The 22,000-nt window shown below is 41.0% G+C and overlaps 1 protein-coding gene across 2 annotated transcripts in view; it reads left to right on the forward strand.

Moving 5' to 3' along the window:
- The first annotated feature begins 16,996 nt into the window (after nucleotides 1-16,996).
- Nucleotides 16,997-22,000, forward strand: part of LOC110973503 (major facilitator superfamily domain-containing protein 6-like) — a 32,918-nt gene continuing 27,914 nt past the window's right edge. The window contains exon 1 of one of the 2 annotated variants that reach the window (XM_022224371.2): nucleotides 16,997-17,462. In XM_022224371.2, coding sequence (XP_022080063.2) covers nucleotides 17,298-17,462 — 165 coding nt within the window. In that variant the 5' untranslated portion in view covers nucleotides 16,997-17,297. The remainder of the gene's footprint in view (nucleotides 17,463-22,000) is intronic. The other variant, XM_022224374.2, reaches the window with a different exon arrangement.

Genomic DNA, 22,000 nt, shown 5'->3' on the forward strand with positions numbered 1-22,000 from the left:
TGGAGTTAGGTTTTCCCAGTGATGGCGTGCCATTGTGGCCACATTTGCCAAAAAGGGCTTTTATTTTTGGGAATGATTGCATTCATGTGATACATGAGAAACCACTCTAAAGGGTCCAATGAATGGAAAAAAAAACAGTCCAATACATACTGGTCGTTTGTGTTCATCACTCATTAAAAAGGGAGAAATATTGCCATGGGGAAATTTTCTCACAACATTCATTCATCAACTAATGGACTCTTCCGAAAGAGACTATTGTCGTCTTGGCTCCATTTATTTCAGAATGTTTCTAGCTGTGCCCGGACATGCACTCAAATGGCCGCTTTTCCTGGAGGGACCGACCGCCATGCATAAAACAAACCGTAGAAACACCTGCCGTTAAAACCTGGGCGACCTAACTGCCTAAGATATTTATGAATGGCTTGTCGGGCAAACTGACATAGTCAGGAAGAACATGATGAAATGCGGCGCCAACAAAGTCAGTACAAAGTTATTCACCCGAGATCGACATGTGCGTTTTCTTTTGAACTCCTAGTGCTTTTAAATTTAGTGTCTTTCCAGCGAGGAAACGATGCCCATAAGCAACTTCGTTCCAAAGGCGTTGGTGAATGTCGAATATCAAACTGAACCCACATGTTGGCTGAGCAAACCGAGGTGAGTATACAACTGAACTCAATACACTTCCGCATTCTTTGTAGATTAAAATCATTGAGAATGTCAAATATTTAACCCACCCAGATCAGAAATGGAATATCCAACAGACTGTTGTGCGTCATTCAAACATAGCCTTATTTACGAGAGTCTTGCCTGATAGACGTTTGCTGCTTCGTCTTAAGCCTTGTCACGTTGACCACGTCACAATAGCCATATACAAAAATACCTCAGTCCGTAATATCACGGCCACCACTGCATATCAAGGAATCTGGATCCGCGATGTCCTTAACCCTAACAGCCCTGAATCCTCCAATTTTAATATGATTTTGCACACACCCTAGGGTGTTAGGGTTAATCAAGCACACCGGGGTCTCTGAAACTACTTGAGGCCATCTGACCGTGCTGAATACAAAGATCATACAAAGGATTGCCCGCATTTTATGTTAATGAAATAAGCCTTTTGTAAGTTAAGTTCTTACATTTCACATAAATATGATTTAAATTCTCCACACTGAAGACACTGCAACCATAACTCGTGATTCAGGGCAAGCTTTTGTTTAGTTGCATAAGAATTGAACTGCAGCAATACACCATTCTCAATGGATAAGAAGGGCACAAGGGCACCAGTCCATTCCAGAGATGGTATTCGCTATGCAAATGCTTTCCCGCATCACGGTATAGCAAGAGTGTCTTTTCTGTGGGTGTGTACCAGGCATTGCAGCTTTTGTGCCCTCACAGACTGAGGTACACGGTCCCTTTCCCACCTGAAGCAGGCCTGTTCCTGCGCATGTTGTCCTAATCCAGAAAGTCGACCAGTTCATTTGTATCCTTTCAGTTGTTTATCGCCCCTTTCAAGTTTCATATCCCTAATACCCTCCAAGCCTCAAGCATAAGTTGAATTTCGTTCTATATAACATCGTCAAACCCTTGCAAAAATCTGGCGAAGAACCTTTCAAAAACCCACCAGGGGAGCCGAACGTTCTGCATATTAAAATACAACTTAGCACAAGACGGGCGAAAGATAATCCTGTCAAGGCACAGGGGAAATATTGGAGGTTGGTATGGTTCTATTCCGATCAGCGTTCTCCTCTATTTAACGGGCAAAGTAAATGGTTGCACAACTGATCAAATTTCTGCTCCTTTTTTGTTCATTTCCTCAAAGGCAGCTGCAACATTCTGTGACGGGCCTGTCAGCAAAAGTACGGTTTGAACTTCCAACTTAATGCTAATTATGTTATAGATGGAATATGAATGGGCTATGCAACGGCTTGTGTCATCTGGTACCGCAGCATAAAGTGCAATCATTACAGTGGTATGCTCCGTCCAATTACATGTTCAAGGACATTGTATGTTAAATCTACATACGATCCGAGTCATTGAATATCTGCAGTGTCTTTTCTGCACTGAGCGTATTATAACAAAAGACAGCACTTTTTTTTTTTTTTCAAACCATCTCAGAGCTTGTGGTATACGCACTCCCCTGAGATCTCAATTACCGCTTGCGTTTTATTGAAACCTGTCGTAAACTTTAATAAATCTGATATGTTTCATCTCAGGTACAACATTCTGTGACGATTGGTCAGTTTTGTGTAGTTCAGCACTTTCTATCTGCGTGGTCAATGAACAACATTTTATTCGGCAAGACACCGAATCAGGACTTGTGTGCGTTCTTCCCCCTCGAAGTGCCCCTGCGGATTCTTAACAGTAGAGGTTCACAGCTTCGAAAAAGAAACTGAGCGTGAATTTCTTGTGATAATGAAGCAAAATTGGGAACTTGCAGTGCCTGTATTCGGGAAAAAAATGGGAGGTCATTGTTCAACATGGCGATGGGGAGATGAAATACATGTATATCGTCATTTTAAAGGGATACTTGTGGTCTTAAGGGACGGATTAAACCCTGGCCAACAAAACCTCCAAATAAAGAGGTACATGGTTAATCAAATGTTAATGTGCATTTAAACTACCTGAGAGGATTTTTGCTGTGCCGTAGGGTGTCATAATCGTGATTACCGATCCGCAACGAAGAGCGAAATGGATCGCTGCAATTCGACGCGAAAACTGGACTCCAAACTCGCACGCGCGACTCTGCAGTACGTACTTCATTGCGGGTAGGCCATGCTGTTCCCTAACGTGGTGCACGTCGGACTTCCTGCTGATTTTCGCCTCACAGTACTGCCAAACCTTGAACTATATCATGCTCTGTGAACACCATCCAACTTATAAGCAATGTCAGATAATTCTTGAATGGGATTCGTTATTTTCTTCTTGAACATCGATCCAAATTGTTACGATTTGGCTTGACGGCTGAGTTGGCAGGCAAGTCGAAAGTCACGTAACAACGTGACATCGGTGAATAACCCATACAGTCACCAAATATCTGTTCCATCTTCTCCCGTCTTTAGGCTCCGGGATGACCCACACGCAACCGATGACGTATTCCTCAACGCGATCCCTACTCCTCCTGCTCAGCTTTACTGTGTGATTGATATGCAAATAGCGCCTCCTCAACTGCTGCTAATTTAACTGTCAAAGCTGCCACCGGGCGCTTTATTACTTTTATCTAAACAGAGGAAGAGCGAGAAAAGAAATATCTCACGCTGTTTGGAAAAGGGCAGGGTTTGGGATCCCGCGTGTCACCCGACCAGCAAAACCCGGCCCGCTGAAGGATATTGATAGCCCTGGTGCTGTCAGGATGGAGAGGGTTATCTGGGTCCGATATGCTGGTCACAATACAAGTTCCGCGCAGACGAATGACCGGCCTCGTAAAATGCGTTTTTTTTTTTTTTAGATAGCAGGGAATCTGGGGATTGGGTAAATAAATCAAACAAAGGTACACGCCGATTGAAATTGTCTTTGCAGCCAGGTAGGGTGTGCGCCAGGAAGCGGCATGGCGCGCAGTAGTACATTCTTGGTGGTCTGATGGCAAAACCTCGCCGTAAATCAGCTGCTGTGGGCGGCAAATCCACGCTGCTGTTAATATACGATATATACCCGACCTATCAGTGGCGCGCTATAAATCCCTACTGAAGGCAACACAAACGCCTCGGACAAAAAATTCTGAAAGGGAAGTAGAGGGAACTCAGCCCTTGATATACTTTTGCGGTTACTGATCACTTAAAAATGAGAGTGAGATGGGCCTTTTTTTCTAATGTGGAATTGATAACGTATTTCCAAGTTTTCTGTGAATAAGCTTTAAACCTGCTGTTAAGTATCGCTATAGGTTGTGGAGTTGTTAAAAGATACTAGAATCTCAAGCACTTGTGGTCCTACGTCAGCATCGTGCAGGGATATTTATTCGCAAAGCATTGTGAAATGTGGAGAAAAAAAATTATCTTACGTCGTCTTGATTCATCTTATAAGGCCACTTAAAATAAAAAGATAGTTTAGCATCAGTTGTATTTACCAAAATTGAGGAGGGGGGAGTTTTTTTTGTGTTTTTTTAATACGTGAACTTTGGTATGCATGCTGATCTGGACTGCTGCTAGCACGGAACGAAAGCGCCATGTTCACTTCCGACTCGGGCACAGAAGTGCACATGACTGTACGCAGGTTGCATGTTGTGCCTGCCCGAGGTTATGTGGGCGTTGTAGAAACTACGGGGGCAGCTAAGGACATCGGAAAGACAATTTTTAAAGAAAAAAAAACACGCAGCAAGATTTTCTGAGGCGGGCGCTGATGCTAAATTGATTATCTTTTTTTTTTTCATGCGGCCTTATACGTCTGCAAAGCGTGGACTATTACACTACAGGAGATTATCCACTCCACCAGAAAGGGCTATACATCCTCGTGAACATGAGTGTCGGAAGGGGGCTAGGGGACTCTCTCCTTCTGGGGAGGCTATAGGATTAATAAAAAAAAATAGATAAAAAGGAGAGAAACAGAAAAGGACTGTATCACTGTCGTAGTTTATAATTTAGAGGATCGGAACGGCGCCCCCAACCGTCATGGTCCAGCCTTCTTCATTTAATTGCAGCCATTTGTCGCTCTATTCTCCTCTCCCCCTCCGCTGGAAAGATTCCCGTGCGAAAGTAATGCCATGGATAGAACAGAGCCAGGTTCTGTTGAATACCATTGTTTTAAAACTGCTGTTTATCGGCTGTTCCCAGCTGCCAACGTTAATTCCCAAACTGCTTTCCAACTGTCATAGTACGATGACACGCTGACTTCCAAAACGATTTGTATCGCGTCTGAAAAAAAACTATAGTCAGGCTCCGGGAGTCTTTGGATGTTCTTTATAGAGTAGCACTCATTGCAACAGAACGGAATCTGGATCAGTGACGTTTAGGAATGAATACATACGTATGTAACATGACCTTAAAACCATTGCGGTTGCCATGACAGGGTATGTAGCACACTGTCTTTCACGTGCAGCCAAAATTTGTGAGCAGTATGCTTGGTACATTATCAAGATTAACTGCGTTCATCAAACCACATGAAACAAGATATGAGATTAATAAAACCCTCCCGTGTTTTGTATTGGTCATTGTTTCACCTTTCAGACATCTATTGGATGTGTTGGGTAACAATAGTCTCGAGTGTGTATAGGGATTGGTGATCTATGGAGGTACCCCTCTGTCTCATTTTTGCTGGGTATACATTAAATCATTTTCCCTTCATGCTGTTGGCTATATTATGGTTCCTTCAGTGCAGGCACGTATCGTATTTCGTGTCACTTTACGCCAAAGTACGTGAAATATGATTCCTAAACGGCCAGCTTGGTATCAAAATGTATTCGCGTTTGAGTGATTTTTATGCACGTTGTGTAGCCTTTAGCAGCCAACGTGCGCTTCACGGAAAGGGTGTCCAGTGCGTTGAAAATCACTTTGCACTCTGCCGAGTGCCAACTCATGTACAGGCAGATACAGTCCCTCTTTCCATAGTTTTTTTTCCTTTGGTAATGCAATGCCATGACCGTAACCAGCAGCGGCGCTGTAATAATGCGATATATGGCGGCCTGATGAAGATTGATAGACGGTGGGGGATTTCGAAATGAGGATGTAATTTAGTACTAGGCCCATCTTGGGTGACTCACGTTATTCTCTCCATTGATGTCTTCGCAATTAGGTAAGAAGAAGCCCGGAAGTTGTCCGTGGCGTGTATCTCAGAAGAGTGCATCGAAAAAGGCATGACCAAACCGAAGGTCAATTTTAGTTGACTATATACATCTGGGTATTTGGATAGGTCTAATTACTTTAATGCAAGATGTTCGCCTTTGTCAGATGGAAATGCAAACCGACGAACTTTGTACATTAGAGGCACGATCCACCTGAAGCGGCGTAAATTATAATGCATGCTGCACATTAATTCGTGCTTAGAGAGATTTGTGGAAATTGGTGATTTTGGAGTGCGTCAGGTGCAGAGTCCATTTTACAGCCTCTGCATGTTTTCATGTGCAAAGTTAACCGTGGGTTGATTGCTCAATTTCATGGATTTGAAACAGAAAGCCAAAACGAAAAAAAAAAATTAAAAAAGGGCAAAACAAATTGAAAGATTACAAAACGGCATGAACAAAATGAAACGAAAAAAATACGAGACCAAAACCAGAAAGTCAAACAATCAAAACCCACAAAAATGTTTGAACGTTACATTCGTAACCACCTCTCGGTAAAGCAGGGTTTGACACCATTGCCATGCCCGTTGTGTTTTTTCCCTCAGTTAAAAAAAAAATTACCACCAAAGAAATAAAAACTGTTAAAAGAAGTGGTTTCCAAAAACCCAACCACGAGACTTGGTGACACATCTGTCCAAATCGCACGAGCAGAAAGTCGGGCAAACTGTGAAATGGCATAGTTAAATTAACAGGATGTGGTTCTGAAATAACACATTAACCTGTTTTCCATTATCCTGTCCGAGCACAACTACCCTTCTCACCGTTGGCGAACACAAAAGCAGACATTACAGTTGAAAGTCATGTTTTGTCGTGCGTCATAACAGACGCAAATAAACTTATCTTGCTCACTCAGTCAGAGGGAAAACAGCTTAGTATCAAAATGAGGCTTAAGCTTTAACGCATTTTATAATACTAACTGTATGTTTCTAAAACAGTATGGTTGCAGGGACAGTTTTGTACTTTTTTGTGTGACAAACTGTAGTTTACAACCATGACGTACACTTTGCCAACCAAGCACTTTTCTGCTATTTCAACGGTGGTCAGTCTCTGGAAACCGTGCTATCACGTGGTACATTGACGTCTCTTCATCAGAACCTATGAAATTACTTGTCTGTCCTTCCTTAAGGAGATTGTTGTTTTGTTAATTATCCTCACAAGCGAGCTCTAAAGTGTGACACAATATTAAAAACGTAGGAGTTTCTACAATGTAACTAGCATGAGCGACAAATGACATCCTTTTATTTGAAAGCATGCAACGAACAAAATGGCGTGTTTCAGTCATCTCCCCTTTCAAACATTTGACACATATGGTTTAAAGGGTCCAGACAATGCAATTATTGCAGGTGCTCCTTTGTGTTCAACTAAACCCATTTTCGGGACATTATGGCACCAATTTGATTTTTATGCCCTATACAAAATGCATAATTGTGACCAAAAGTGTAGTGTCTTCGAAGTCAGAAACCTTTAACAGCTGTTTCTTCCATACATTTGCCTTCATTCGGGCAGTCTTTTGGTCATCAGTTTTATTTAATCTGGCCATCTGTTGTTTCAGTTTATGGTAAAAGGCCATAGAGCTAACAGTAATCGAAAAATATTTCAATGAACACATTTTGGGTCTAAACTTTGAGCAAAACTAAAACAAACAGTATTTTCATGTAATGACCTCACAGCAGATGTGCTCACATTTGTCAGGAAAGGCATGGACAATTTGTGAAAGTTTAAAGTGTATTTTTTTCGAATAAAGGAACACACAGATAACAGGGGGGTATCGCACAGTTTTCTTACATTCAAGAAGAACAGACTGTTGCACAGAACGTTCCTAAGTAACTTTCGCATCGTGGACCCCCTGAGAACAAAATCCAAATAACAATAGATGCTGCATTTTTCACAGATTTGATAGCAGAGGCCCTTTTTCGACCAACGTAGTGGCGTAACTGATGGAAACGTCGGGGTAGTGAAAATAAATACCATGTCTTGTATAATTCAGTTTTGTTCCTTTCAGGATTTCAAACGGATTCATATAGAGGGGGCCAGGGCCTGAATAACTGGCCAGAGGAATGAACCCCCCTCCCAAGTTACGCCGCTGACTGAAACTGCCCCATACAGACTGTCCTTTTCATGTCCCGTGTGCTCAGAAAGGGACTCGATTGCAGGTCTAAGTTTCAGCTGATTTATCATCAGTATAGATACATTAATGATGCGCAAACGGAGAGACGTCAAGGCCTCTTACGGACGCAAATCTGGCCTATTGAAGCATCTGTGAAAGTTTAAGCATTGCTAAACTCAAATGCCATTAGCCAATTATTCAATTACAACCAACAAACGGTGAGTGTTTGGGTTTGTGTACAACATTTTATACAGGCTTCTTATTCATTATTTCCTCTGTAATAATTAATCTATAGAGGAAACCGCCCGAAATCCCTAATACTTGATGCGATAAATATTTTCGTTGAAGTGCATTAAATTAGCTGTCTCCTCTCTTAAGCACAATGTTATTCTAATTTTCTACGCGATTAATAACTGGCATTTATGACAGCTGACTAAGATACTTTTTTTCATGTTATAATTATCGATTCTTGGCCCAAACACATGCAGAGTATATATATGGCCTCGGAGCCGGATGTGCCTTTTAGCACGGGAAACATCAGCCACACAATCTTACAAGAATTATTACCAGTATTCCTATCGAAGAAATGTTGGCAATGATCCATAGGTTGAACCATAATTTTCATCCAGATCTTTGTACCCAGCCTTCCGTCTTGCCCAATTACGAAAGATATTTCCCAGATTTAGACCATAATCGCTTTCCAAGGCCTGCCTTTACAATCCTTTCAAATTCAATAAAACAAGGATGTGACTTCGTTTTACGTCAACGTCTTAATGACTACTCCGAAAATTTCTCTGACAAACACTTATTCACCTACCAAATCCATTACCCGTATCAACAGCGCGTGTTTGCCCGGCTAATAGAGGCAGACAGGCGTTCAGAACAATCACAGGCGAAGACCGACCACAGAATTACTCATGCGGAAATGTAAATCGGGAGCAATCATTCAGGCAGTAATGTTCGATAGCATGCCTACGTAAAAATCCAACAGGTATACAGCTCTCTGCGCGGCTGTTGAGTGATTTGGCCACGGTTTTCCCCTTTTTAGTAATGGTCCCTTCTGACTGCGTTAGTTCCGTTCCGTGCGGGTGGCGTGGGCGGAAGTCAAGTTTACCCAGGCAGCCCTTGGGTGCCAACCAGCCAAAGTCAAAGAGATGGTTTCAATTAATTCATCAAATGAGTAAGCCGATATTGCATGCTTTGGCCTTGAGGTTGATGACGGAACGGTTTTCAGCGCGCATCCACCGAATCTCAATCAGGCGGGAAGCGGATTCATTTCAGTCATGATTGAACGCTATTGATTTATAGACTTAAAGTACAACTCCTCTGATAATTACCTTTGAATTTGGGTATTCATTCATGCTTGATTTTTCCCCCGAACATTTATTGGGTCCTGTAAGGCGTCTTTGAAATTATGCGCCATTCACGGGATAGAGTGATAGTGACGTGTTTCATACTCAAAGCCTTTATGAATTACCCCCCCCCATCGTTTGTTTCATTATGTAGCTGGCGTTCTCAAGTTTCAGTAACTCAGTCGGTCTACGAATTAATGTATTATGTCCACAGTGTCATTTTCAAAGGTTTTTATGACGATTCTGCTGTATCCTGAATAAGTTAGAAATAAACACAAATTTAAACAAAAATATGCTTTAAAAATATTGCAATGGCCAAAAAAAAGGTATTGCAATATCACGCTATATTTCTACACATTTTTTTTTTTATTTACCGATGCTGGTTTGATGCTTGATTTATGATAGCGCAAAGAAATGCAGTGACTTAAAAACGTTTGAAGTCAGATCTGATCGTCAAACATGTACATTTGTGTACATGTACTTGCGTACGGAAGAACAGCTTTTAGCGGCCAACTTGTAAAGAATGAAAACGCAAGGTACTGCCGGGCGACGACACATTAGAAGTACGCGACGGAAAATGTCATTAGAGGAAATTGACCAATGGCCTTCTGGACATTTCCCCTCTTGCCACCGATAGTTTTTTTTGTTACTGGTGACTTGAAATTAGAAATGTATGGTCAGACTTGTCACCGTGACACATGCGCACTAACCATGTTTTATAGGCTTATTACATGAACAAAATTTGGCTGACATTTGGGTTAAATGAATATGTGGCCAAATCAACAGGTAACGGTTTCGGGCACTTCCGGTCTGTGACTTATCACAGATGGCTTATGGGAAAACTCAGCAGATATATACGTTTGCAAATGTCTTTACGGAATATGAGAAACAGTCTTCTGCCTGGATAAAGAGCAGCGCACAAAAAGTTGTGCTTTCGGTGAGATTTCGATTGCAAAATGTAATAAGCTTTATTTCGAAGTACAGGAAACGGTGGTTCGATAGTTTTGCAAATGGACTTTCTTGCTGAATTTCTGGTTTCTATATCAAAAACGATAGACACGAACAGAAAAAGGACAAGTATTTAAAGCTGGGAAAAAGAATTGCGTGCCTCAACAAGAGGTGGTTTGCCATCTTTGTGTTCAAGAAGGGAATAGTATCAAAGTACACAAAAATGGGACAAGTAAATTGCATGAACTTCCACAGTACTTAGCATGTGTTTCCTAAAAAATATTTCGTGGACATTTAGGAAATAAGTATAAGGAGCATAAAAAAAACAAGTTCTGATCTTTGCCATTCAGACAGATTAATTAACGTGCATAATGTTGTAAACACAGAATTCTCTAAATATTTGCACCTTGAAAAATGTTTAATGAAAATTATATATAACATTAGTAGTCTTACAAAAACGATGAAAGTGTTGATGAGTGTGAATTACCAGATATTTTAAATTTTCCCTTAATTGAATACGATAGCAAAAGTTTTAATATTTAATGGAACAACTAAAGCCTGTTTTTTTGCACAATGTTGAAGCTCGGAAAGGCTTCTTCGGTTTCCCACAACCCCCTTTCTCTGATGGTACACGTGGAAATGCAAACGGCCAGATTCAACCTTCACTCCCTGTGTTTTCCGCTGGTGTGTCGGAAACCACACAAAATGTGTTTACGGGAGTTTTAGCTGTTTTAGTCGCTCGTAATGGGTGGAAATTGGTATGGCTGCCGACGTCTGTGATTGACAATTGATGAACCAGTTCTCGCTGGAAGTGAGTGCACGACTCTATCCGCCTCCGCAGCTCGCCTACAACGGGCTGGTATCAGGCCTGTTAAAGGCAGGATACGTGGCTTGTCAAAGCCACCCATCTATTTCTATGAATCAACGTCTGACGCTGCATGGACAACTTTCGGGACTTTTTATTTACGAGGAAAAAAGTCAATCCCCGTCATCCTTCGAGGTGATCTTCTTTATCGTCTTTAAGATTTCGTCAGCATTGTCCTTTGTGGTCATCTCTCTTTCTGCCTCTTTTTTTTTCGAGCGTCCTTACATTTAAGTTAACATGGGTGAAGCTATAGTTGACAGCAAAACCTATGCACCCTTTGACGCGGCCCGCCCTACTCCGGTAGTGCCACTAGCTTTGCTCATGTTGAAAGGACTATTCGAGGGAAGTGAGTCCTGAAACTATAGACAACAAAAATTCGAGTTAAATTCAGTTTATCTCGAGTTTCCACTGGAAGTGCTTTTTCCCAAATCGGCCACATTTAGTATAAATTTCTAGCTTTCACACATATCTTATCCGGAAATAATGGAGTATTAGAATACCCCAATCGCTTGAGTATTTTCAAGTTCGGGTTTTCCTTAATGTAAAGTCAGTTTGAAATAAATGCATGTTTAAAACGAGGTTACTTCAATACATTGCGCACAAAAGACAAACATCTTTCGGGGAATTGTACCATTGTACCGCTAACATGCGGCAAAACTGGACAGAAAAACAAAACAAGACCTTTGCTAAATTTGCCATACCATAAAGTTAATCAGAAAAGAGCCAAACAACATGCCCAACTCTAATATACCCTCTTCATACGGAATTAATTTCGTTTCTTTCGTATTCAAAATATTTATAAGCTAGCGGGTATTCTATTCACACGTGTCAATTTGATAGGAGGATTCCGTGACGAGTGAACGTAGACCGCGAAGTAAGAGACAAGTGTCAGCCAAGGGCTGCGGTCGGCAGCACAAGCTCAGTGTGTCCTCGCTGCCTCTGCCTTTGTATGAGTAAATTATATTTAATCTTGGTTTGGTTTGTTGCCCATCTCTTGATTTTTTTTATTTGGATCTAGTCAAATGACTTTATCTTCTATTCCACTGTGAAGAATGTAACACCTGAATTGAGACAATGGAAGTTATTTGGGCACGTGTTGTGATGTAAGGATAATGAATTACTTGCTGGCCTATGTAGTGGTATTCAGCGATTCCGGTGGACCTGGCTAAAAACTGCACCAGATTACTGTACCGTAAATCCTTTTTTCCACATGGTTGTTTGTAACGCAGACTGTCCGTTAGACGAGGAGACACAGACGTCAACGGAAGAGACGGTGCATGACGTCATTCCACTCAAAAATCGAAACAAAATGTCATCTGAAACGCCGTGATTTTTGCAGAAAATAGGCTACCCTTTTAGACTGATTATAAGCCTCGAGTCATGATGCCAATCCTGTACTCCAGTTTCATTCATTTCACTGATTGTCAGTTATTTGGTTGATAATAAGGGTGTAAATTTAAGCATTACAGATAAAATGAGCAAAATAAGTGAAACGTGCCAGCATGCATGTTTGTATGGGGATACTACGGCTATTCGACGCAGAACTCGGCAAAGTTGAGCCAGGCTCAACTTTGCCAATTGGTCGCGGGCTGGTTTGAGTTAATCCGCGTTGTGGGCGACACCTCAATAATTTAGCACGTTTCCATACCGGTTTGTCCGCGTGGCAGTTTGCGTCTTTATTGTGTTGCTGTCCGCGTTTCTTACGTCGATATGGAAACCATATTAACATGGATGACGTTGAAAATGGCTCAGCCTCATAGATACTGTACAATATTAAAACGTTATATGCGATTGCCTTGAGCCAATTTTCAGGATAACCAAAACACCTTGCCAAAAGCTGTAACAAATATTTACAAGTGACTGTTACACGAGTGAGGTTATTGTTGGGGGTAAATGTTACAAATAGAGAAAATATATGATTTGGCAAGGGCTTCGAGACAAGAGTCAGATCCTAATATTTTAAATGTCTAAACTATGTTATTAAAATATTTCATACTAAGGGCTTAATCGCGCATTTTTCTCAGCTGTTAGGAGTTGAATATGTGCTTGCAGACAGGACAAAAACCTTTCATGGTATACAAATGTCAAAAAATTCTGGAATAAGGAAGGCATTAGCATGAAAATTTAACAAATGCCAGATCTTAATTAAACACTGCACGGCGAGCTGCAAACACTGTACGCAGCTCAATTAACATGGTGTGGGATGCACGCAAACCACTGCTCCAAAGAGACCCGAAGTAGCCGTAATTGGACTCCACTATTTAAGACTAAATCTAAGGATACAATCAGAGACCGACGCATCGCTGAATTTTAACCTACTCCTCGTCTCCTTCTTCCCCCGTCTCAATTACACCTTCCTCCCTACCAGCTGTCGATCATCCTCTTTCATCCTCTCCATCGTAACACGTCATCACCATCAACATCACTTCTGGAGGAAGCTAAATAAACATTATACTAGGGGGAAGTACAGCATTGCTGGTGTATAATTTTGATCGGACAAACAGGTTTAGCTCGAACAAATAAGACCTACTATATGCAAGCCGTGCTTCATAGCTTTATAACTTTGTTCTAGAAAGAAGGTTTTTTTTCTCCAGTTTCCTGTTTACATTTGCTTTGTGACGATTGTAGTGTACGGATTTTATGTGATTGCATCGTGCAGATTTTTCCAAGAGCATTTTTTTATTTGTTTTAATAGTCGTGTTTATTATTTAATAAACAATAGTGTTCTAGTTCTATGTGTAATTTTAAAAAGATATGACTTTTACTCTAAAGCTTAACTCTGATAGATGGCCCATTGAACACCATCTTCTTTTTGGATGAGATGGCTACCATCTGAAATAAAGCTATTATTATTATGTCTTAATTCGTATCCTTAACACTGGTGTTGCCGCTTGATTTGGAATTAAATGTAGTTTCACGGAATATATCACAGCCCCATGTGCTATGCAAAGGCCTTCTTGTATAGATCAACACGCCTTTATCTTGCATTGACTGAGTCCAGTACCTGAGATTAGGACCATACATTGGAAAAATTCTGAAATTTCCGAGTTCGCAAATAAGTCGAAAAAAGCGTTGCACCTTATACGTTATTTCACTTTTTCTCCATTAGTTATTATTTTTGTTTGCTTATTATTATTTATGTACTTTTTAAAAACCCTTTTGCAAATGTTTGTCAGTTTAAATACTGAACACTTGGTCACTTCAATGTCCCATCACCACTGGATATAGAGGTTGGGATATGTCGTCCAACTCCTCTTGTGTTTATGCACCTATTTCTATGCAGTGTTTTTCCTAACACTGTTTAATCCCGATAAAAAGGAGCATCGTCTTTAATGCAGACAATAACTTCGCTAAGCATTGAAACACTAACAGAAAGTTAAGCAAACTGAAAGTAGAAAAACTGTCTGTCTATACGACCGAATTAACCTCTACTGAAACCTAAGAGAACACGGCTTGTTTGGTGTTATGATTAATATTTTGCTACACTGACAACGAATGTATGAACATTTTCGTGAAACAGTATATCCACGCGTCAGTGTCGTGCCTGGCGCACAACTTGCAATGCAAACAGTGCGGTGGCTCAGCTACGCCATTTCGCTGGGCAGCTAATTTCTAGCATGACAGCCAAATTAGTGTTAGCTGAACATATATTTATTTGTTTATTTATTTACAAGTACTCTTTTTTGTATACAGTGATACATTCAGTCATGTTATTAGACGTGATCTCAAATGGGGTCCCACTAGGAGTAAAAGGACAAAAAACAATAGACCTGTTTGGACACTTAAAAATACTAACATCAGATATATAAATATGAATTGTATGTAATCTCATTTGACAGGATGAAATTTTATTTGACGATCGAAGGACATAAAAATACGTTGATTCAGCTTTCAAAAGTGAACAAAAATTAGCCAAAGATGATCACTAACATTGCAAGTCATTTATTACCTATTGCTACATCATTGCTGTCGTTGTTGTGGGCAACATTCAATCATTGAGTCTTCTAGCTTAAACATTAAATCAAGGTATTTCATTATTAATAGATATTTCAATACTACTTTTATGAGGAAAACGGAAACGACTGTTTGAATGTCAGTGTTTGTTTTCAATATTAGACTTAACATTATCTTTTTCCACTCAATTTCATTATTCATTTGGAGGGCTCGTTTGATCTGCCACGAGGCTGGGATATCATTCACTACCTTGGACGGCTGTAGATTCATCCAAGCGCGCCAGATGATTACAAGCTGGACAGCAAAGTGACACGCATCAATTCTTTTTGCATGTAATATTTACCGCTGTGAACGAGTATTGAGCGAGGCTGTGGCGCGTATAATGCTTTCCGCGTTTTTTGGACCCCTACTCTCGTCTGCTTATTTTCCGTTGCCGTTTGGTTTGGGCACGGAAGCACGAAGTCTGATGCCCTCAGTGCGACAGGCAGAATATGATATTTTGTGAGGCACTGTGAATGGACACAATAATATTGATTCTGTCATAATAGACCGTTGTCATAAGATTGAATGGACCTCCTGGCAGCGCCACAGGGTAAAGTCTGGTATCCCCCTCGCGCCGCGCTGTCGTTTACTCAGTAAAGGAGAGGATAACTTGGGCCCCTGACTAGAGTTTCAGCCAACCTCTGTGCAATTATCGGTTTCGAGAGGTTGTTTAAATGATCATTATCGAGATGATCGATTCCAGCCTTCATTTAATACGTTGTTTTCCGCGCGAGATCAGTTGCGGTTGAGGCCATTCGTTACTGTAAAGATATTTTGGCAGTATCGATTAAAGGCATTTTTTCTTTATTCCTAGACTTCTGATTCACTCTCGTAAATGATTTCCCCTGAGAATTTGACACTGCTTGTTAAAAATGCCATTTCCTTTTTCCTTTTGATAAGACGGGTTAATATTCCTGCTCATTTCATGGACTTTTTTCATTACAACACACTTACTGAATGACTGAGAGCTCAGAGCTCGATATTGTTAGGTGCATGAACTGAAAGTTTGAAAAATCGAAAAGGAGTATCCAAATTACCATTTTATTAACAGCACTTTTCAGCTGCAGCTGGGACCAGAGTGACACTCCAACATGCAGTTTTCCAGCTATAAAAATTACATAGAGAACAGACAAACATAGCAAGGATACCACATGGTATTTGTCCCGGTTCATATCAGCTTTCTTAAACCAATACGAAACAGTATTAGAACCTACTCATGTCGATCAAATACATTTTTTTAGACTGGCGAACGCAATTCAAGTCTCAAGCAGCTTTGCAGACCCCCAGCCAATACATTGACGTGGTAAAAACGTTAACGCTGGCAAACAGAACTAATTCTATTCGGACAAAACAGTACGTACGCATAATAACTTTATTGTTATCTTTTGTAGCCATCATGGACATGAAATAGACATAAGGGCATTAAAGCGAATCTTAGGCCACATTGATGAAACGACGAGATATGGGAGAGATTACGCTGCAAATAAAAATATCATTTTGGCAGGTAGTTATGTTAGTTAGTTTATGTAATTTCAAAGAAAGGCATATTTACATCAATATATCATTGAAACTGTCATTGTCAAAGAGTACTATTAATGACATAGTTATTGTGAAATATTTTCCCTTTCAATCTTGCCAAATCTTTACTTCATAACAGTTTCAATGTCTGAGCTTTCCATCAATTGACCGGGAAGGGGAAACCGTCACATAAAAAGGACCATGGAAATAAAACTTTAAGCAAGTTTGGCAAATTTCTTGTTGAAATAGACCCCGTGGTGTGATCCCTCGCAGTCAAGTATGCAAAACAACCACAATTGAAACTGTATCATGCAATATTACATTTGCGCTCGAAAAGGACAAATTGAAAAGGAAAAAACGATATCCCTACGTGCACTGGAGGTAGAAGAGTTGTCTGTCGTGCACCAGTGTTACATTCAGGAATGTAGACGTCGCACTTCCCAGTGCGATTAAACGCCGGAAGAAATCAGTTGAAAGAAAAATAGTGCACTTTTGTCACTGGAGCAAATTGCTCCTGCGAGGAGAGAAAATAAAAAACGAAAACCTTGCAACAACGCAAAGTTGTTTGAGGCGGTGACACGGGGAGTCGAGAAGTTTGCCATTCAGAACACGCGATACGATGTGGTGGCTGCCGTGGCGTGCAGCACACCGGTGTGGAGGAGTTAATAGCGTAAAAGCCCGCGAATTATAGTGATTAGGCCCACATGAGTCGGGGAAATCAAAGTGGACTGCCGCGTCTCCTCGCCTATGTCCGGGCCGTGCAGGGTTGACTGGCAACGAAAGAGCGACGCTCAACTACCCGAGCATTGGGGGTTCAGCATTTTTAGGCTGACAGGTTGGTGTGCCGACAAAATTCCCGAGGACAGATCGGAGGTCTCTTTCTTGTCAGTGCACACCCCTACCAAATTTGTGGTAAGTTGGAGATGTAAGTTGTTTCAAGAATCTGGTTGATCGCATGAGTCACATCCATTACAGTCAGATCTGCTACAAGTCCATCTAAATTCAATTTAAGATCACTTCAATGCTGCGCATCCAGTCGCAAGTAATAGGGCATGAGCTCCATGGTTTTCTGTTGTATTCTATTAGAAATGTATACATGTGATTTTTAGTTGAGACTGAATGAGACGGACTCATGATAATCTTGTGGGGATTCTTGAATCCTCATGATGTACTCAAGTGCAATACTGCCGTCGGCTGGACTTTTATTTCAATGAAAGTCCTTAATTCCAAGGACTGCAAATTAGAGAGTTTCGATTTTGATACATACATGTCACATCTTTCTAAAACCTGTATCTCTAGGAAAAGGCATACCTCAAATACGGAATTGCCGTATTTCTGGTTATTTTGGCGCCTAACAGTGACACTGTTTCTGGTTACTGTGACATGTAAATAAAGACTGGGATTCACCCGATGATGAAGTATTTATCAACTGATTGGAACGAGTACGTATAACTTAACTATTTGGGCAGAACAATTGTGAATTTGGCGGAAAATTATAATGTGAATACTTGCATTTCTGCTCATTGTTAAAGCTTGGGCCTCCACCTATTTTCCTGTTGGCACGGCCAATATGTGTGGCTTCTACAGGTGACCTGAGAGATTTTTAAGGAGGGTGTCTAACAAGACATGTTTTTACGCAAATCCTGTGGTTATCTACCCACATGTACCAGACTTAGTACAGACTTTGTGTTGGTATCCGTAACAGTGATTCTATTGCATTGGGTAGACGTCACTGGTAGTAAGTGGACGCCCGTTACGATATTGAAAAAAAAAATATCAAGACATCATTTTCTACGGCAGTAGAGTGTGTATATAGTTGTCGATACTATATATATCGTATTTTTCCAAAGGTAATGTAGGGTTTCGGGGTCTGGCGGTCACAATTTACCACGATTGCATCTTTAACAGAATGCGCCCTCTAAAATCATTCATTTCAGGACTGAAACATTTTAGACGCCTTAAAGAGACGTCTCATTTCCATCAGCTCTTACTTTGTTAACCTTCGATATCCATGCATCTCTTTTGTGCGTATAGTATGTTTGAGATAAGCCAGAACGTATTAATAATTTTCTCACTTTCTTCAAGTGGCACTCCATATTCTTTTCATCTCTGAGGCGGTGCTTCAATGATTGAATAGGATGGATCATTCCTTATCTCCATATTCTACTACAACATTCATGTCTCCTCTAGGCTTTGAATCGCTTCTGAAATCCCATGTTTCGACGTTAATGCTACAAGCGTGTGACAATTCCACATAAATGTGCTTTCTATACGCACCGTGGAGATGAGCTTTGTGATATCACTTTGCAATATGAAATCTCACCTTCGATGTTAGTAGTTTTTGAGTCTCTTTTCACTAATACTATGATCATGACCTAGCCATGAAACCATTCATTAACTTTTCCAGGGCTGATGTGGCAGTCAAAATCCCCATCCCTTTTTCGCCCTTCAAATCCATGAAACTAAATAACCATTTGCCACAAAACCTTCCAATCTGGACGCGACTGTACTGGTGAGTCCGTTAGATTAAATATAGCTTGACGTAATCAGTAAATAGGCCTGTCATTCCTAGTTAGGCGACACAGTGAATTAAGCCACAATTTGTTTTCAAGTCTGCTTTCTCGAGGAAAGCAGAAAGGTATTTTTCACAAGTTGAAATTGAAACGGTTGACAGTCGCCTGAGTTCTTGGAAATATTTCATCAGAATCGAATATCCTGTTGGAAACATCGAAAACTTTATCATAAATTTCCTAATTTACCCCAACCCTCTGAGGTATCTCAGGCTCTCTAACAATGCATCAAAAGACTGGAGTCTCCTTCTGTTTCATAGCATCATATCTTTTTCGGTAGAGATACATGAAAATTCAAATGCAGACCTGACAAGGCACCTCTAATGGGGTTAATATGATCCCCACTAACAAGAAACAGTAGAGGCTAGTCCAGTCAGACATTATTTTATCCACTCAAATACCCACCAACAGACTCTACTTTGGCCATTGCGGACGTCACGAATCCACAGGTGTCAAATTTGTCGCGGGTAAAAAAAACTGCCCCTGAAGACGTGTCGGTGATTTATTTCTGTGTGCGCGCGATCACTGTAGCTTATAATTCTCAAGACTGGCGGCCGAACATCTCTTCCGAAACTGATTAAATCCGAATCAGTGGACCCCATTAACAATTAAATCTGACATCTACAGTATTTGATGTCAGAGGGGAGATTCCATATAATTACTTCATATACCATCGGCTTTAGCTCTTTGAATGGACCCTGAAGATGTTATGTTACAAAAGAAGGAATGTCAGCGTTTCGATCCTAACAGAATCTTGTTCGAAGGCGAAATGATATAATATCCACAGACAGAAATATGAACGTAGGATAACTTAGGATACAAGCCATGCTTAGCCAAATAGCTAACGGCCAAATGTCAGATTCTTTTTCCGGGGAGTGTTTTTTTTTTCCATGGAAATGACTGCATGTGAGATTGTAAGAGGGATGAGAGATTAATGTTTGGAAAAATCATGATCCAAGGCGGATCCAATGTGTACGAAGTGTGTTTGCGTGGGGGGGTGAGGGTAAAACCTGGAAGGGGGGTATGCTTGCACAAGTAGGTGAAAATGCGATCCACCCAATGTTTCCCGGCACCTATGTTTCAAGTCCCGAAGTTCCCCAAATCAGTCACTTCTATGTAAAATGGGATAAACATTATATGAGATCATTCTATGTAGGGAACGCGGAACATCAGTAAACTGACTCGCTGAGAAAGTTCGCCTTTCAGCAATTAAATATGAACATTGATAGCAGGGGAAAAGAACACTGGACAGTTGCAATGAATTGAACTTTACCGGTGCAAAACATTTCGGAATGACGTTTATCCGCCAAGGGAGTTCGCTCGTTTTCCCAACTTTTAAATTTGGTAATCTTGGATAGCCGCCTTCGTCACTTTGCAGCTCTCGCCGTTATTACTATGCTCTGCGCTGTCCAAGGCGTATTCAGTCTGGAGATGTTTCCAGTAATTCTCGCTTTTTCAGTGTAGAAAGGCATCCTTAGTTTGTTGCGTGCGAGTTCTCATAAAAAAGGAGGGGTGTTTTTCTTTTTTTGCAACAGCTTGGAGGAGAATGAGAGATTCCGTCTTTTAATGGACGCCCATGGATTGAATCTGGTCTGTGGGAAAAGCGTGGGACAATCACGCGAAGTGTAATTATTCTATCATTGCTCACCGCCCAACAGCCTTCCCGTAATACCTGATATGACATACTTCAGTTCCCGAACCACAGCAAAATTCGTCATCTTCTGCTCGGTCGACCCCGACCTTGAATGTTCCGGGCAGACTATCTCGTGCGAACGCGGTGCGCCTTAATGTCGGGCCGCCAGATCAATTCATCAAAACTGACGTGTAAAGAAGAAAATGAAATATGTATAAGCTCCCGAGGAAGAGATGGGAAGGGGGGGAGTAAGGCATCCATTATTGAAAAGTGCCACCATTTGTCAAGATTAAAAGGATGATGCTCAGTAATGGATTGCTATCCTCAGTTTATTTGGTTGTTTCTCAGTGTAAAATTTTGTTTCTTGTGCACACGGGCGTGCGCAAATGGATTACGATAGTGGTTTCAGCAGGCAACCATGAGAGCGGAGCTATGGCGTTGAAGCAAGGTGCATTTTCTGACAGGGAATCTCAGTGTTATACTGAAGAGTTAACTAAAATGCTGAACCACTCACACGTTTTGCCGCCAAGGCCATTTGTGCGCATGTGTGCATAATTATCAATTTATTAGTAGAAAGGTCTCTACATGTGAAAGACAATTTGTAATTCTCATTTCAGCCCCGAAAATTAATATCTCAAATACAAACGAAAGGGATGTGCATTTGTATTTCAAATCTGTTAATTAATCTTGCTGTGGTAACAGTAACCCGCGCTCTTTGTAAAGCATCTTGTTTGTTAACTTACCAACAGCGAGGATAAACTCAGAGGTAAGCGATTTTTTGTAATGTTTAACATTAATTGTCATGATGGTTATTCGAAATACACAAATTGCAAATGGCGTAGGCTACTGGAAATGCTCGAATAGCAACCGGAACCCCATATAAACTGGCATTGCATATCTTTGGCAATCAGGGTGAAACTTTTACAAATTCATTGCTCGGGTAACAGCAAGCTTTTTGCTAACAAGGTCTTTCATGTACATGTCCTTGGAAGTCAAAGATTTTCATCCTCCTTGTTGCGTTAAACATTTTTCCTTGACAGACGTGTCTGAAGCGGCTTCGGAAGCTCCGCCCGCTCGTAATCTGTGTGTGCCCAAAGTTAAGACGTCGTCGACGTAAGGTTAGCAGTGCGTCGACTGGATTGTGCAGTATGAGAAAGAAAACGAACTCTTCTTCATGGTGACTGCGAATGCCACCTGCAGCATTCCCACGCCTTATGTAGCCACACCCTTCTACATGCTTCACCACC

Source organism: Acanthaster planci, linkage group LG17, assembly GCF_054643075.1.
Source record: "Acanthaster planci isolate LZ-2023a linkage group LG17, COTS_SCS, whole genome shotgun sequence".
NCBI lineage: Eukaryota > Metazoa > Echinodermata > Asteroidea > Valvatida > Acanthasteridae > Acanthaster > Acanthaster planci.